Raw genomic sequence first — 17,480 nt, 5'->3', positions numbered from 1 at the left:
TCCCAATAGCACAGGCCTTGTGAGGAGCCAGGCGGGGTGCTGGGCTGGTCTATTCTCGGACAGATTAGAATATGGGTAGATTCACTGTGGGTAGATTCTTGCTTCCGAATTAAGACTGTTTGTGATTTATTGATCACAAGTCTATAGTTCTAGGAATGAGCAGAAAAGCCTGGAGTTTGGAAGAAATCTTCCCCCACTACGTAGATGTTAAAGGAACAATAGTTCATTTTAGTTAAATTCCAGTACCATCCTTGTTTAGCACCCTGGTTGAACTTGTAATTCCTGTGAAGTTGTTCTCTAGTTCTTACCTATGTCCCAAATGTGATCCTCAGATTTAAAAAAAAAATCTACCACATGTGCTAGGTTGAGCACATAATTCGATAGACCTGGGCAGAGTAGGATGGGGCATGGTTCAGACTTTACCACTGTGGACCTAATGTGAGCCATTTCATTGAGCAGGGTTTTCATTTTCTCATTTGCACAATGAAGCTGTTAGAAATTTTCTAAAAACCCCTTGAGCTAATATTTTTAGTCAATACAAAGCCTGTAGATGGGTGCCGAGCCTAAATATGCACCGGGTATTATCTACTCTTTCCAACTCTGGCTTCATGATGTTTGTTAATCATTGAAGGAGTGAAGCCACTGACCTCCCACAAAATTTGGTCATTCCCAGGAGTTAAATATAACAATAACATTGCTTTTGTTAATATATTTTCGTGGTGCTGGGGATTGAATCCAGGATCTTGTGCAAGCTAAGCAAATACTCTACCAGAGCTACAACCCCAGGCTTAGAGCTATTTTTAGAGAAGCAGAGTCAATATTTCAATGACATCTCCTGGATACTGAGTGAAGTCCTGTGAATTTTTAGAGTATTTTATTAACTTATTATACTTTGTTACATTTTTTAGCAGACTTCAAGGTTGGTAGCTTTATCCTCATAAGGAGGTCCCAATAACACAGGACTTGGGGATGACATTCTTAATTATTAGGAGCTCAGCAAGTGTAATAATGGTGCTAGCAACCAAGAAATTAACCAGGCCTTTTTTTTGAGAGTTCCATAGATAGGCATGTATATTATATGTTGGGTGGGGAGTGGACTTGTGAAATATGCAAAAATTTTTGAGTGATGAATAAATTTGGAGGAATGAAGATGAGTGGTTTTTCTGACTTCTCAGTGATTAAAAAATCACTGATATTAAAAAGCATTGGAACTGTAGTACAATTCTATTGGACAAGAAAATGAGTTCAGTTGCTCATTTATCATAAATATTGATGACAATCTCAAAATATGTCAGAATGCAGCATGCTTCACTTTGTGGAAACACTTCCCTTCTTATATTTCCTCATCTCTTTTGGGACTTTTCTTGTCTAAGTGGCCAAAGCAGGACCTGCCTTGTTTACAGGTGTAATTATTTTTCTTTGACTAGCTTTTGCATAATGCAAACCAAAGATTAATAAGTATCTACATATTGTGTTTTGCTCCCTTGGGATGATCCTTACTGGAATCCAGCTGCCATGTTGAGAGGATGCCCAGGTTAGCCTCATGGAGAGGGTCCAGATCCACTTCAAGTTAGGTTAATTCCAGCCACCCTGTCCAGCTGCCTCAGCTGAGCTCCTTCCTAGCTGACACCTAGCATAAACTGCCAGCCTGAGTGCAGCCATTTGGATTTTTTTCCCCAAGTTCGAAAGTGATAAAGCTAACTGCTCCCCTACAATACTAAGCACTACCAGATCTAGTTGCTGTGCACTAGTGGATGTACATGTGAACTCAGAACACTTCCACCTGTTGATTGCCCAAGTTAGTGTCTACCTGTGTCTACTCTAGGCCTCTATACTTACAGTATTTGGAAAGCTCTGGACAACTGAGAATTTCTGGCTTTGTAAGAGTGTGCCACTATAGGAAAACTATGAAAAAAAAGGTAACAAAAAGCCACTGTTATATCATTGTTTAATTTTGAGGAATATTATCCTAAATCAAAATACTACTAATAAAATCATGGTTCCATTCCAATATTTTAAAATACTTTCTGTTAACATTCCACTCAGAAGATAGAAAACTACACAGTTCTTCCCAAAGGAAGGGTGCAAATGGAATGTAAAATTGCATTGCTGTACTGCACAGCTTAATCCTTAATTTTCCCCTAGATCCTTTTCTTTTTTTGTGGTACTAGGTATTGAGCAGGGAACTCTACTATTGAGCTGTATACCCAGTCCTTTTTGAGACAGTTCTAACTAGAATTGCCCAACATGACCTCAAAACTTGTGATCCTTCTATCTCAGCCTTCCCAGTAGCTGTGATTATAAGTATGAATCATTGTGTCCAGTCCCCACTGGGTAATTTTTCAATAATTGCTCACATAATGTTCTATGAGCTATCTTGTTGAGGTTGGCTAGCATAATGTATGAGTGATGAATCAGTAATGGATGTGACATTGTCCACATCCACCCTGTGGGTTAGTATGAGCCTTAGTACTACACATCAATCAATGTATTAGAGAAATCATGCACATAATTGTTTTTTTCAAAAGCCTCCAAACTTACCAACTTCTAATAGCTAAAATTTAATCAAGGTCAGATGGTGGCATATTGGAAATACAAACATACCCTGTTTAGATGTTTAGCTTCATAGCAACAGCACCATGGGACAATCAAGGGTACAATCAAGAGTCTTAAGTAAACACAAAAGGACATTTGTACAAGGCAGAAAATTTGGTTCTTAGTAGCAGACAAAAAATAATTGCCTTTTAGGTTCTCAGGTATAATCTAAAACTCAATTATCCATCTTCGAGTTATAGAGTTTTGCAAATCCCAGTATACCACCTAGTATTTTACATTAGTACTTTTAGTTTTTTTTTTTTTCGTATTACCAAAAACGATCCTACTAATATTTCCTCTATTAACCACTCTTTTCTTTATCACTTCAGTACAAGTTTAATTAGTGGAATTATGAAACTGTCTAGTCTCATGGCTTAGGAAAATTTTCTAGTTTCCAGCTGATATATTGCCATGGAAACTATGAATTAATAGGATCCAAGTGAACCCTGAATTAGATACAAAAATTTGCAAAACAGTGATTATTTCTGAAAATGTGAATAACAGACTTAAGGCAGATGGTAACTTTAAGAGTCACTCAAGTATTAAAATGGCACCCTAGAAGTAGTTTACAGCAAAACCTTATTTTCTACTATGTTTTGAAATCAGTAAATAGAGAACAGATGGGGGCAGGGAAACTACCTGGTTAGGCCACATGAAGGCAATTTTCCCCTTACAGATCCACAGGAGGAAAAATGACTTTTGGTGCCATGTGACTTGCACCTATCCCTAGCAAGTTGAGTCCCCTCAATTACACTGTGTGCCTGGAATGATAGTAAAAATAGCTCTATAAGAGGTAAAGACTACAAGGAAGTTACAAGCTTGCTTTAAATTGGCATGTGAAATTGGCATTGAAAAAGAGCACCACATGTTGATTTTAGCAGTTTTTTTTTTTTTTTTAAACTGGAGCTGTCATGTACACACCACAGAAAAACAACTCCCAAAAATGTCATGCAGAAAAATTAGATTCATAATAGGAAAATACACACCCAGAATAAGCAAAAATATGACTTATTTAAAAAATAGCAGAATAATTTCACTGTGAAATGCCTTGATTTGCATGACTTAACACTTCATATGAATCAGATTCAATCACTCTAATAAATCTCTATTATACATGTTTTGGAATATCTATTTTTTTTAAAAATATCTATTTTTAGGTCATATAAGCTGCATTTGTGTATCCATGCATAAGCTATCATGGAACCAAGATACTAAAACATTAACAAAATAATTTTTAAAAAATCTCAAGTTACGTACTAACAAATAATATATTTCCTCAAGTTTTCTGGACTACATACTCCTGAAAATAACCTGTATTATTGCAACCTGCATTTTCAGATATAAATACAAGTCAATGGTTGGTTGTCAAAAGCAATAAGGTTGGGAGGACCTTCACAGAATGGTCATTAAATTTTAAGTCAAGTTATTCTTAGAACTGAACATAATACGTGCTTTAAGCTGACATATTGACTTTGTCATCTATATTTTGTAAGAGAGCAGGTAATTCTAGTACAGAAGAAACTATATAGTGTGGAATGGGGGATGATGTCAGTGGTGCTATTCCATTTTTGTTTATCCAGATTGTTGCTTTCAGTCCTGCATTGAGGCCTCCTTGTATATCAGTTTCTAATGTGTCACCAACCATCACACAGTCCCCAGGCTGTACTCCAAGGAGATCACAGCAATGATAAAATATGGAAGGTGCAGGTTTCTCCTCTTTCTGTTCTCCACCTACAACAATAGCATCAAAGTAGGACTGACAGGCACAGGCCTCGATCTTCTCTCTCTGTGTTTGTCTGTCACCATTTGTTAACAAAAGAAGGCGGACCTCCTTTCGAAGTTCAGTGAGCATGGCTTTGATGTCTTCTGCTAGGGTCATATGCTGTAAACGGGTAGATTTCCACAGGAAATAACATTCTTCAGCCAATTTCCTATTGTTTGCACCACCTTTTGTTTCCTGGATTGCTTCTTCCCAGTGTGAAGTCCTCAGATCTGTAATGCATGTACTGTAAGGATGAAAACATTCCTTGCTGAGTTTAACTTGAACTTTGTCACAGATGATTTCAGCCTCTTCTTTATAATGGTATTTTGATTTTAAGAGCTTTATTACCTAAACAAAGGAAAATAACTCCATTAATACACTTTGTAACAGTAATGTCCTTAGAAGTTGTGGTCCTATAGTGGCTGAGTCTCTGAAGCAGCTCCAGTACCGCACCATTTCTGGTGGAGTTGACCTTATTTTTTTTAAAGACATCAAATAGTGAGGACCTCTCACCTCTCCAGACAACTAATTCTCTGTCTTTATGTGTGTGGCATACATAGCAGAAAGACAAGCATGTGGCTTTGGAAATAGGCAAATATGGGTCTTAATCCCAGTTTGGGCAAATTTTTTTCTTCTGGTACCAGGGATTGAACCCAGGGGTGCTTAACCACTGAACCACATCCCCAGTCTTTTTAAACATTTTTTTATTTTGAGATAGGATCTTGCAAATAGGCTTTGGGCCTTGCTAAGTTGCAAAGGCTGGAACCTAAATTTGTGATCCCCTTGTCTCAGTCTCCCCAAGCTGCTGGAATTACAGGTGTGTGCCACCACGCCCAACTTAGGTGAGTTTTTAACAGTTCTAAACTTCCACTGCTTCAACTTGAAAAGATATAACCTTAAAAAAATTTCCATTCTAAGATTTTTTCACACAGAGCCTTCATTTATTTTGCAATTTTAAGTCCATCACCTTTCATTTTGGTCACAACAATGGGAAAATAAAACTTGTGCTTATAGTAAAACATTTAAATTTTCTGACAAGCATTGTTTAGAGTCTTCCCAGAAAAACTAATGCTAGTTTGTCTAACTTTTCCTCATCTATAGCCATTTCACTTTTGTTTTGCAGTGTTGGGCATTGAATCCAGTGCCTTGGTTATGATAAGCAAGTGCTCTACTACTAAGCTACAACTGCAAGCTTATTGCTCTCTATTCTTATCCACTTGGACTATCTTTTAACATTTACTACAAACCCTAACATGGCAAACATTATTACTAAAGATACACATAACATTACTTCTATCCCTTTCTACAACTCTACAAGGGAATTCCCTTTTTAACATGAGGCAATGGAAGTGTAGGACTGTTAAAAACTTGCCCAAGGTATATTAATCCACATTTATCTACTTCCAAAGCCCAAACACTAGCCTTGACATTATGCCTTAGACCCTGGAGACCAGCTCTCTTGTTCTGATATGGAAAAGTGTTAAGAGTCTGTAATCAAGTCAAAATAACACCTGGTATTTTGCCAGAGAAATGTTAGAGTTCTTAAACAAGTCTCTGATGGTGCCTGGCAAAATGCCAGAGGGAGTGATTTGAGAAGTAACAAAAGCAAGCCATTAAGTGTGGAGATTCTTATTGGTTGACTGATGTATCTAGTTTATGCTAATTAAGATAAGCTGTGCAAAATGTATAAATAGCTCTGTTGTCCTACAATAAAGGGTTTCCACTCCTGCTATATCAACTTCTGCTGTATAAACGTATACAAATTATTCATCACCCCCCTGGTTATTCTGCTGCAGCCGGACTGCGGCAGAAAAGCAGGCACACAATCACTGTAAATACTGGGTTAAGTGCTGTGACAGTTGAGTGGACCAGCACGATGGGGGGAAAAATTGAACTAATTGTTAAGGGTAGTTGGTAAGTCTTGGCAGAGGAAGTCACATTTAAATGAAGGTGTACCATGCAGATAAGGTAGTTATGGGAGAAGGATTCAAATCATTCTAGACAGAGGGAATGCGGCCAAGAGCTTGGATTTTTTTTTTTTTTTTTGGTACCAGGAATTGAACCCAGAGGCGCTTAACCCCTGAGCCATATCCTCAGTCCTTTTTAATATTTTATTTAGAGACAGGATCTTGCTGAATTGCTTAGTGCCTTGCTCAGTTGCTGAGGCTCACTTTGAACTCACCATCCTCCTGCCTCAGTCTCCAGAGCTGCTGAGATTAGAGACATGTGCCACTGTGTCTGGGTCAAAAATTTTTTATCTAGAAAAGGCAAGCTGAGTTGAGCCAAAATGGGAGGTGTGTGAGGAAGGATGCTAAGAGATGAGGCTGTAGAGGCTATCTGAAACCATTTCATAAAAGGCCTTGAAACCCATGCTGTAGTGGATGCTGTCTAAAACTCCTTGGCACCTGCTGTTCCCACATATGCCAATGCCTTCATACTGCAAGTCTTTATGCTTCTTTGCTTACAGACTTTATTTGGCCTCAGACACATACATGCCCAGTCTGCAGCTGAAGAGTTGCCATGGAGCAACCCTTAACCAAGGAGGGACAAAAATTGTTGGATAATTTATCACTGCTTTTTTTTTCTTTCTTTTTTTTTAAAGAGAGAGAGAGAAAGAGAGAGAGAGAGAGAGAGAGAGAGGGAATTTTTTTAATATTTATTTTTTAGTTTTCGGCGGACACAACGTCTTTGTTTGTATGTGGTGCTGAGGATCGAACCTGGGCCGCACGCATGCCAGGCGAACGTGCTACCGCTTGAGCCACATCCCCAGCCCTGTGCTTTTTTTTTCCTTGGGAAGGACAGCTGTATTCTGTATACTGCCTCCCAGACATCCCCCACTACTCACACAAATAGAAACCTGCTTATTAATCACCTGCATTAGATTCCTTTTCCTATCTGTCTTACTTTTCCACAGCTTCCTGGGATCAACTCCTAAATGAATACCTGCACCTGAAGAAGTTCCTGTCTCAGGGTATGCCTCTGACAAAAGTTGACCATGCAGGGCAACTGGGGTGGGTGGTACCTTTGGAAATAAATGCAATGTACCTGGCTAGGATTAAAAAGTGTCTGCTGTGATGGGGTAGGTGTGTAGCTCAGTGGTAGAACATGTACCTAGAACGCATGAAGCCCTGGGTTTGATTCCCAACACTGCAAAAAGGAAAAAAATAAAAAACCAAACCAACCAAACAAAATCCAAGCAAAGCAGTCTAAAAAGTAAAAATGTATAGAATAAACTACAAGTGGCATGCTATTCACACCAGAAATCTGCTTCACCTATTGAAAAGGAAAAAAAGATAAAACATACATTGTTTTTCCCTCAAGCATATGAGAATCCCTTATGACAAAGAAAAAAATTCAGACTATTTGGCTTATCAGAAAATGTTGCAGGTACGGTGGCACATGCCTGTAATCCAAGTAACTCAGGAGGCTGGGACAGGAGAATCAAGGCCAGCCTTAGCAACTTAGCAAGGCCCTAAGTAATTTAGTGAGACTGTCTCAAATTAAAAAGTAAACAGAGCTCAGTGGAAAAGTGCCCTTGGGTTCATCCCTAATACCAAAACAAACAAACAAACAAACAACCAGCCATAAGACTTTTAGATGAAGGCAAAATACTTGAAAACTTTTGCTCTGTCAAGTTAAAATTTCAATCAAGCCTTTTCAACCTCTGTGATTATGTTACTATCTTTTCTAGAAAACATAACTTAATTACTCTTAAGCTATGATCAAAGGGCATTTTCTAGTTTTAGTATCCTTGCTTCACAGTGAAAGGACATAGGCTTCTAGGACTGCACAGTGTTAGAGAGCAAATGGCTGGTTCACAGCTAGATAACAGAGTTCTCAATAATAATCCAATTACCTGTCACTACAATTGGCAATGTGTAATCCACACTCTTTGGGGCTCTGGAAAACAGAATCGGCTCACTTTAAAGGGAAGATATTTGTGAAGACATGGCATACTGCTTCTTGAGTTTCAAAATTTCTCCTATTACATCCTTTGCATTAAGTTTCTCATTAGTTACACACCATTGTTGTCACACAACAACCATGGATTTGTTGGGGACAATAGGAAGCATTTTAATAATGTTAATATCATTAGGGAACAGTTTATCATTTACATATTAGTTCAAACAGAACTAACACTTAAGTTGAATCAGTACACATTACAAACTCTCCTAGCACCTGTGTTGAGACTATGAATTTTGATTAAATTGGAGGTGGAGGAAAAGATTTTTAACTTGAAGGGATGAGGACATTTTATACATGGGGAAAGTAGATTTATCAAGGATTCAAATACAATGAGCCCATCAGGTACCTATTATGATAGTTGGGGGTTTTTAGTTTATAGATTAAAATAAACTCATCCACTTCAAATCTCTAAGGCTGTCTTTCAGAATATGTACAAGAAGGAAATCTATTCTACTTCCTGCTCTCTGGATCTAGCACTAATATTATTATCACAAAAACTAGAGTTTAGCTGACTGTTATTTTATGTGAGGGGCTGGTTTGGGAACCATGTAATACTTGATATCATATGATTGGGCAAAAGTATTTTCTTAATACCAATTATTTGGATGTGAAGGGGCTGAATTTAAAAATAAACCAGGAGTGGTGGCACATGCCTGTCATCCCAGCGGCTGGGGAGACTGAGCAGGAGGACTTCGAGTTCAAAGCCAGCCTCATCAATTTAGCAAGGTGCTAAGCATTGAAGTGAGATCATGTCTGTAAGTAACATACAAAAAAGGGCTGGAGAGGTGGCTCACTGATCTAGTGCCCCTGAATTCAATCCCCAGTATGCCCTCCCTTCCCCTGCAAAATACATACCCACAAAGTATGACTATCTGCACACAGACTTGCATTTCAAATAGGCCTTCTATTATTTCTAGTTTATAAGTCTTTGCTCACACAATATCTATCCAATGAGGCCAAATCTGACCAAACTATTTGAAATTGCAATTCATTTCCTCCTCCACTTTTTCTAATGCATCTATAAATACATTTATTATGTCTTCTGTCATATCACTTAAAAGTAAATTCACAAATACAAAAATTTTTCTTTGTTTAAATGAGAAACTACATTTCTTTATAAGCTTTCTTCTTGGGTATTACACTGAAAAACAGGTCTGAAGATATAAAAAAATATACCTTTCTCAGATGATTAAAAAAATATTTAAACTGACATATATAGTTAGTATATCACTTCTTCTCCCTAAGCCCAAGGTAAAGACCAGACATTTCCCTGTTTTTTTGATTCATAAATCATTTGTGATGATTTATGAAGTCTGACATGGGTTACTTAAGAATAGATCAACACTTATGAGTAGTGATGTATCCTTGCATGATAAAGTATTCACACCATTCAACTCTGCTTAGTTAATAAGTTATTTATAAAGGGAGTGGTAATAGAACTAAGACTAGATCAAAATTTTTTTCCATCAATCCAATATTCATTCAACATTTACCATGAGTCAAACAAAGTTCACTATTTAGATGTAGGCAACCTAAGCTGCAAAAATTAACAACATCCATTGATAGCTGCAGTAAGAGATGTCTGAAAAACAAAATATAGTACTGATATACAAGTGAAAGTGACAGACTAGGAAGAAATATAGTCTTAATTATTTTGTGTGTGTATGTGATAGAGTCTTACTATGTTACCCAGGCTGGTCTCAAACTCCTGTACTAAGTGATCCTCCTGCCTCAGTCACCTGAGTAGCTAGGACCACAGGCATGCTCCACTGCATCTGGTTCTACTTCTAATTTTTGCTTTAGAAATCTCTGTGACAGGGCTGGGGATGTGGCTCAAGCGGTAGCACGCTCGCCTGGCATACGTGCGGCCCGGGTTCGATCCTCAGCACCACATACAAACAAAGATGTTGTGTCCACCGAAAACTAAAAAATAAATATTAAAATTCTCTCTCTCTCTCTCCTCTCTCTTTAAAAAAAAAAAAAAAAAAGAAATCTCTGTGACAGGAACATGGAGGATCAACTAGATGTGGCCAGCCTGGAGACAAGATCACATCAACAGTCTAGATGAGAGATGAGTCTAGCTGTAACTAAAATAATGGCAAGGGGGCTATGCATTGGGGTAGAAGTTAGGGAACATGGTGGTACAATTCACTGAGTAAAACACTGGATGCTCTGTACTTCCCATGCATTGTATTAAACTTACCTTACAGTTATTAACTCAAATATCTGATTTCAAAGCCTGAACTCTTGGCCTATTAGCAAAAACTGGCCTAAAACAAGAATTTAATTGCAACATACTAGTCTTAGCTTGTTAAGAACACATAGAAAAATATGTACTGTTGGGCTGGGGATGTGGCTCAAGCGGTAATGCGCTCCCCTGGCATGCGCGGGGTGCTGGGTTCCATCCTCAGCACCACATAAAATAAAGATGTTGTGTTCACTGAAAACTGAAAAATAAATATTAAAAAATTCTCTTCTATCTCTCTCTTTTAAAAAAAATATGTAGTGTTGGCACTTAGGATTACTGGAGGCAATATAGCACAGAGATGTGTCCTTGAGTTCAAGGTCAAAGGCATGAAGATGAACGGAACAATAAATAGTATGGAAGGCCTCAATAAAGGCATTAAGATGGATTCAAAGGGCTAGGGATGTAGTATAGTGGTAGAGCATTTGTGTAGCATGTGCCAAGGCCATGGAGTAGATCCCTAGCACCATTAAACAAACAAACGAATAAAAAATACATTCAAAATATCCAGTGTGACTCTAGTACTGTGGGGATAGGCCCAATTACCTGGCACATCTACTTCATTCTAGAGCTAGAGACAGAAGTTACCTTGCAATGGATTTAGGAATCCATAGGAGGTAGAGACAAGGAAATCAGGGGCATAGATTCTCTAAAACCATGGCTGAGAGAGATAGGCAATATACTATAGAAAGAGTCCAAGGGAAGTGTTCTTTTTCATTAAAAAAAAAACAAACACAAAAAAAAGACTACGAACATGCAGCACGAGTGGAATGCACAAGGGGGAAAAAAAGAGTGAAGAAGCTGAAGATCCAGGGAGACGAAATCTACCTGATGAAGTATGAAGGATGGGACATTCAGAGTTGAAAGGATTGGCTTTTGAAAGTGGGTTTTTTCACATCTGATAATCCTTCGATTTCTCCTTGAAGCTGAAGGTAGAGGAAGGAAAGCAAGGGTGGATTAGGGGCTGTAAAGCGCCGGGAAGATCTGCAACAGCATTTGTAGGTACGCGGAGAGGATGCTGCTGAGCAATACCTCACCGGGGCAGCACGGATTTCTGCCGTGTCTCCTTGGAAATCTGAGCAGATCAGGAAAGCCAGAAGCGAGTTCTGCATAAAAAATTCTCAGATGCAGCTTCAAATCGGGGTTCACCTCTGATACTCACGTAACTTACGTAACTTCTTGGGTCAAAAATTGGGGCTGCCTTCAAAGATTCTCTTCTAAGTCCACTGAAGACGACGGTTGGAGGAAATGTCCCTCCCGCAAGACCCACCACTAAGCTCAGATGCATGCGCGCGTGGTCTGAACTGTCCAAACTCTACCTGGCTCAGCACGGGTGTACAGTGCCACGGTGACCATCTACCTGCGTTTGTGGGCGGTTCCACTATCGTGGCAGTTTTAAGGACATGCTTCCGGGTCCCTTGAGCAGAAACCGTCTGCAAGAAGCCAGTTCCCTGAGCCTGTGGACTGGGGTCGGGGAAGGCGGTCCCCTCCCAGCTGAGACCCCCAGCTCGCTCGCCCTTTCTCAGGTCTTTCCAGCCCCCAGAGAGCTACTGAAGTCTCCAAAGACAGTGCGGCCAGTGCTTCCTGGGTCTGGGAAGTGGGCACTGGGGGACCCGCGCAGTACTGGGTTGGGGCGTGCTGAGTCTGGAGAAGAGCCATGGGAGCGGGGACGTTACCTCCAACATGCCTCTCTTGCTCGCCCCGGCCGTGTCGATGAGCGTGTTGTCCAGGTCAAAGAAAATAGCCCGCACGCGGGTCAGCCCCATAGCGCCGGCAGCCCAAGCGACGCGCCAAGTCTCCTTTGCCCGCGCAGGCGTGAGACGGACCGCTGAGGAAAGACATGGGCGGAGCCTTTAGGTCACCTGACCCTCCCGCGCGGCGCTGAGCCACAGCAGTCGCCTGTAGTAGCCTCTGAAACTTCTGTGAGATGTCGCAATCTCTGAGCGTCAGAGAACGGCAAGATCCCGCGAGATTTCGAATTTAGGGTTTATAACTCGTGCGTTAAGACTTCCACGTCACAGTGACGAGAAGCGCGGTTTTCGTCATTTTGGTTTATTTTCGCTTGTCTGTTTTCTCGCTTTTGTGTCCCCTGCGCCAGGAGGACGTCTTAACTGCCCCGAAAGGTTTTCTGCGCTGTCCAGCCCCCGGGAGGGAGACTGAGAAGCTGGCTTCTCTGTTGGGCGGCATGCTACTGGGCTGGGAGCCTCAGGCAGCTCCAAAATATTGGCGGTCCTTGATGACCCCAAGTCTGGGTGTAAGGGTAAGTCTTCAGTGTCCTCGCTTCGTAGTTACAGAACGGGTAACTGTCAGCAGCAGGAGCTCAAGAGGAGTGCAAAGCTGTGACGGCCCTTGTTTTCAAATCTCACCGAACAGCTGATTGTAGGCGCTGCCTTCTACTAGATCGGATGGGTCACTTTGCGCCTTGATGTCTACCTCACTCAGAATGGTAGCCTCATTATAGCTGGAGCCCGCACCGGCACATTTTTGAGCCCTTGGTTGACAACTGTGCCTCAAGATCTAGGGGGCACTGTAGTGTCTGCCTGAAGTTTTGCCCATCTTGATTGCTTTTCCTGAGATCTTGCATCTCAGGTTTCTCCATACCTTTCAGTTGGATGGTTTTCTGGTATAACAAGAGGTTAAGGGACCCAGACAGTCTGTTAAATTCTCAGAAAGACGAAATCAAGATTTGTCCTTCTGGAAGTAGAACAAGATCTTGAAACCAGTTTCTAACTTTTTTGTCTTTCTTGGGTAACTTTTCTGAAGTTTGGATAATGCTGTTATCATCAGTGACTAGAAGTTATCAGGTAGATCAGGGCAATTAGGTAAATGAGGCCTGACACACTGATTTTGTGAGTTAGGAGTGTTTTTACACTGTCAAATGATTGGGAAAAGAAATTTAAAAATGAGTATTTCCTGATAGGTGAAAATTACATGGTATTTAAGTTTTATTGTTCATAATTTGTGTGTGTTCAATTGAGTTTGGCCCAAATCAGTCTCCATGCTGGAATGATAAAGTTCTCCCCAGGGTGGCTTCTGTATATAGTGAACAGTATCTTATCTTGATATATAAACAAATTTTGTTACTAGGCAATTGAGTCTCAGTTAATTAGCAGTGGGACCTCTGGCCAATCAAGTTCTTCTTTTTCCTCTGTCATTTTTTTTCACTTTAAACTATAAATATAGCTTATACATGTGCAGTGGGATATTCTATTTGGAACCAGCTTTCATCTGGAATGTTGCTTGGTCCTAGAACCTTTTTCATGCTGAAATAAGTTTAACTCATCTCAGATTTTTAATAATTGGAATGCAACACATTTATTTCTGTATTGTCTTTTACTGATTTTACTGTACAACAGTAGAGTTGAGTAGTCATAAGTATCATCATATGGTTGCAAAGCCTAAAATATTTATTGTTTAGTCTTTTGCAGAAAAATGTTGCCATTGAGATGGAGAAGAAATGTCTCTGAAGAAGGATCTGAAGAGTTCCCAGAGAGAAGGAGGAACTTGACTCTGGACCACTGGGGTTCTTGGTACATATATAGAAAATAATTTAAACGTGTATCATGAGGGGGCAAAATTGCGAGTATGCAGTTGAAGGGAGATATATAAAGAATGTCCACGTGCTTCTGTCCCTTTTAATGCTTTATTCCCTCAAATTACTCAATACAATTTCACTCTATAGATTCTTAATCAAGAAAACAACAATCCTTAATGCTAGGCACTGCAATAGACATAATCAATTCACAGCAAACAATTCTAGATTAATTCTAAGCATTGCAAAACACAGTTAATCATGACAGGCTAGTGACAGACATTTCCTCTGCATGCTAAGTTCAAATGACAGATCAAAAGTCTTAAGACTTTAAGTCCAGCAGATGCACACTCACTCAGACCATGGTGATCAGGTCTGGAACAAAGGCAGGCTTTTCCTGGCATGGAGTGGACAACCGGTTGAGGAGAGGGTTGTAGGGAGAAGTTGTAGCTCTCATCAAGGTCCAGACAGGCGGTAGAGTTTGAGAGCGGTGAGAATCATGCAAAGAATTAGGAAACGATGACAAGTGATGGGATATCAGTCCAGGTCCTCATCAGGCTCTCCAGCTCGAATGCATCCTTATTTTGGCTGGCTGATCCCTGTTCATTAGCTCTATTATTTATATTAAATTTTGAGGCTTTCAACCCCCATTTCAATCCTTAACTACCACCGGATTTCTCCATGACATCATTTACCTTGGGATCAGAAACATCTGGTCTCGTGGTCTCCACCCTGATCTTCTCACATTTCCCTTTTATTTGGCGAGGACAGCCTGCCAGAGGCTTCACTCTATTTATCCAGGTAAGGGGAAATAACTTGTTTGAGGCCATACTGGAGGGATCTGTTGGATGTGCCTAGTGAGACTGCTGGTTTCAAACTGGAGTTTTTAAAATGGAGTTGCTTAGGCTCAGGCCTAAGGCCATTCTCACAGTGTGCCAGTTAAAAACAGAAAGAGGTATATTGAAAGCAGAAGCACATTCAAAGAAGAATGTCGGCTGTCTCAAGGGTGAGAAACTTTGGGAGTAAGGCAAGTGTAGGTATTCTGACTGTGGAAATAGGGAAGTGTTCCCCCTGTGAGCAAACTCCCGAGAGGGTAACTGGCACCCTGATTCCCACCATTGAAATGCCTAGCAGTTTCCCCCTGAGGCTCTTAAGATAACTATGCGGGGTGCACTACCTGGTTTCCATAGTAATATCCTGGGGGTAAGAGGGTCTGTGTTTGTATTAACCTGGACCTTATCTCAGTTAGCTATCACTCAGGGTTAAAGGAACTGATTAGAGTGTAGTCAGGTATGATGGGTAATATGTAACTTTTTTTGAGTTAATAAACTTGGCAGGAGGGAGGGGCAGACACTTCACTTCTATCCTTCTTCATGACTTCACTCCTCTTTGCTCCACTTCTGTCTGCCCATTTATACTGTGTATCTGTTTCATTCTTTTGTGTACCTCCTCAAAGGTAGTCTTCTTCCACAGGTAGTTCCTTTACAGGCAAGGAATACAGAAACAGGAACCCCTGGTGTGAGAATTAATGTTTATAAAGGGTCAGAATATATTAATTGGTTTATCTCCATGTTAATAGATATTCTTTCTGCAGCAGCAGACTGTAATCAGTTTCTGTATTTGTGAAAACCACAGTTGAGATTTTATTGTTGCTGAGGAGAACTTCTGTTCTTCAAAAGCACAACTCCTCTATTAGGTTACCTTGTTGATGTGCAGGGATAGCCTACCAATTGTGTTAATTTAGATTAGCAGTTAGCACAATTATGAATGCATTATTTGGAGTTACTTTTGGTAGTTGCCTCAAATGTTAGAAAATTTAGGAAAAAATTCCTATGGACACATGAAACGTAGGATTGGGACAGTTTTATTTTCTTATGTGTATATAGAATTTATTGATTTAGTTACAACTCTAAGCTTAGGCAAGTTTTAACAGTCTGTATAATCAATTCTTTTCACAGGTGCTTATTTGACAGGTTTATTTTTTTGACAAGTCAGCTAATAGTATTCCATGACTAGTCCAATTTTCTGCTTGAAGGGAGATAATGGCCAGAATTCTTTCTAAATACACACATCTGGGGGCTGGGGCTGTAGATCAGTGGTAAAGTGCCTGCCTCACACATGTGAGGCACTGAATTCAATCCTCAGCACCACATAAAAATAAATAAAGATATTGTGCCCATCTACAACTAAAAAAACATTTTTAAAAAATGTATACATCTGGGCTGGGGCTGGCATGTGTGAGGCACTGGGTTCGATTCTCAGCACTACATAAAAACAAATAAAGGTCTATTAACAATGAAAAAAATTAAAATATATATACATCTGGAGGCTTTGGGATATTGTAGTTAATATTTGTGGAATAATGAGATTTCCTGTAGTATTTTAAGGTAGTGAAATGGACAGACTTCTCATCTTGAATGAACCTCATGTTACTAAGTTCATTACTTATCATTTTGTCAGATTAACAATAGTAATTAGAGGAGGTCTGTATAGGAAGCAAGTTTAACTAAAAGATTTGTAATTATGTCACAAGACCTGGAAACAAAGTTAAAATAGAAACTGTAATGCTATCTTCTACCACACTTTGTACTCTGCAGAATGGTACCATTATTGTGCTAATGCTGATGGTCAGTGTTGAGCCTGTCCTTTCCTACCTTAGAGAAAGTCTCTTCTAACCCTTCCCATACACCTTCAGTATGGTTCCATGACCCCAAGAGAGGTTTGTCTCTGGCTTAAAGTCCTCTCAGAGTGAGGCATTTGTAGTTTGATAAGAATGAAATAGAAGCAACAAGAAGAGAATCTTGGGCTCCCATATCTACTCAGCTACTGACAGCCATGTCCAGCCACACTGCTGTTAATTTTAAATTAACTATCTCTACTTCCCTCTGTGGCCAACTCTCCATGTTCACTAGATCTCTACATTCCCTTAGGGACATCTTTTCAGCAATTCTCTCCTCTGCTTTGCATCTTCACCATTTTTCCATCTAAATCCAGCTAGCTTTTCACTCACACTGCTCCTCTAAAATAAAATAACTTGTCAAGCCACCAGTGATGTTCATTGTGCAGTGCAATAGCCAGTTTTAGGCCTTTTCTTCCCTGCTCAATGATTACTCTTCATAATCTTTGGTAGTTCCTCCCCATCTCCCTGACTTCCCAATATTGGAGCATCCCAGGACCTCCTAACTACATTCATTCCCTTTGTTAGGTGGCTACTCAGCCATGAATGGGTGAGCAGGGGGAAAAAAAAATTAAAAGGTAACTGAAAACCACAGGAGCCTTATCTGACAGTCACCTGGAAGATGGGAGTTTGGTATGTTAAAGCCTTTCCCAGCCTTTTAAACTACCAGTTTGTGGATCATGTTGTCATTATCATTATCACT

General features: G+C 39.9%; 1 protein-coding gene and 1 long non-coding RNA gene across 2 annotated transcripts; one reads left to right on the top strand and one right to left on the bottom strand.

Annotated features, from left to right (window-relative positions):
- Nucleotides 1-1,350: 1,350 nt before the first annotated feature.
- On the bottom strand, nucleotides 1,351-12,457 carry Nanp (N-acetylneuraminic acid phosphatase). Its single transcript, XM_005334580.5, has 2 exons — nucleotides 12,245-12,457; nucleotides 1,351-4,705 (listed from the first exon to the last, which is right to left on the bottom strand). Exons 1-2 carry the CDS (start codon nucleotides 12,332-12,334, stop codon nucleotides 4,049-4,051), a joined length of 747 nt encoding a protein of 248 aa, XP_005334637.1. The 5' UTR covers nucleotides 12,335-12,457; the 3' UTR covers nucleotides 1,351-4,048.
- Nucleotides 12,337-14,191, top strand: LOC110599035 (uncharacterized). Its single transcript, XR_002484956.3, has 2 exons — nucleotides 12,337-12,828; nucleotides 13,987-14,191. It is a non-coding gene; the product is annotated as an uncharacterized LOC110599035 (long non-coding RNA).
- The last annotated feature ends 3,289 nt before the right edge of the window (nucleotides 14,192-17,480 follow it).

The sequence above is a fragment of the Ictidomys tridecemlineatus genome, chromosome 5, assembly GCF_052094955.1.
Source record: "Ictidomys tridecemlineatus isolate mIctTri1 chromosome 5, mIctTri1.hap1, whole genome shotgun sequence".
In the NCBI taxonomy this organism is placed as follows: domain Eukaryota; kingdom Metazoa; phylum Chordata; class Mammalia; order Rodentia; family Sciuridae; genus Ictidomys; species Ictidomys tridecemlineatus.
The sequence above is the reverse complement of the archived record's forward strand: the minus strand, read 5'-3'. Positions and strand labels throughout refer to the sequence as shown.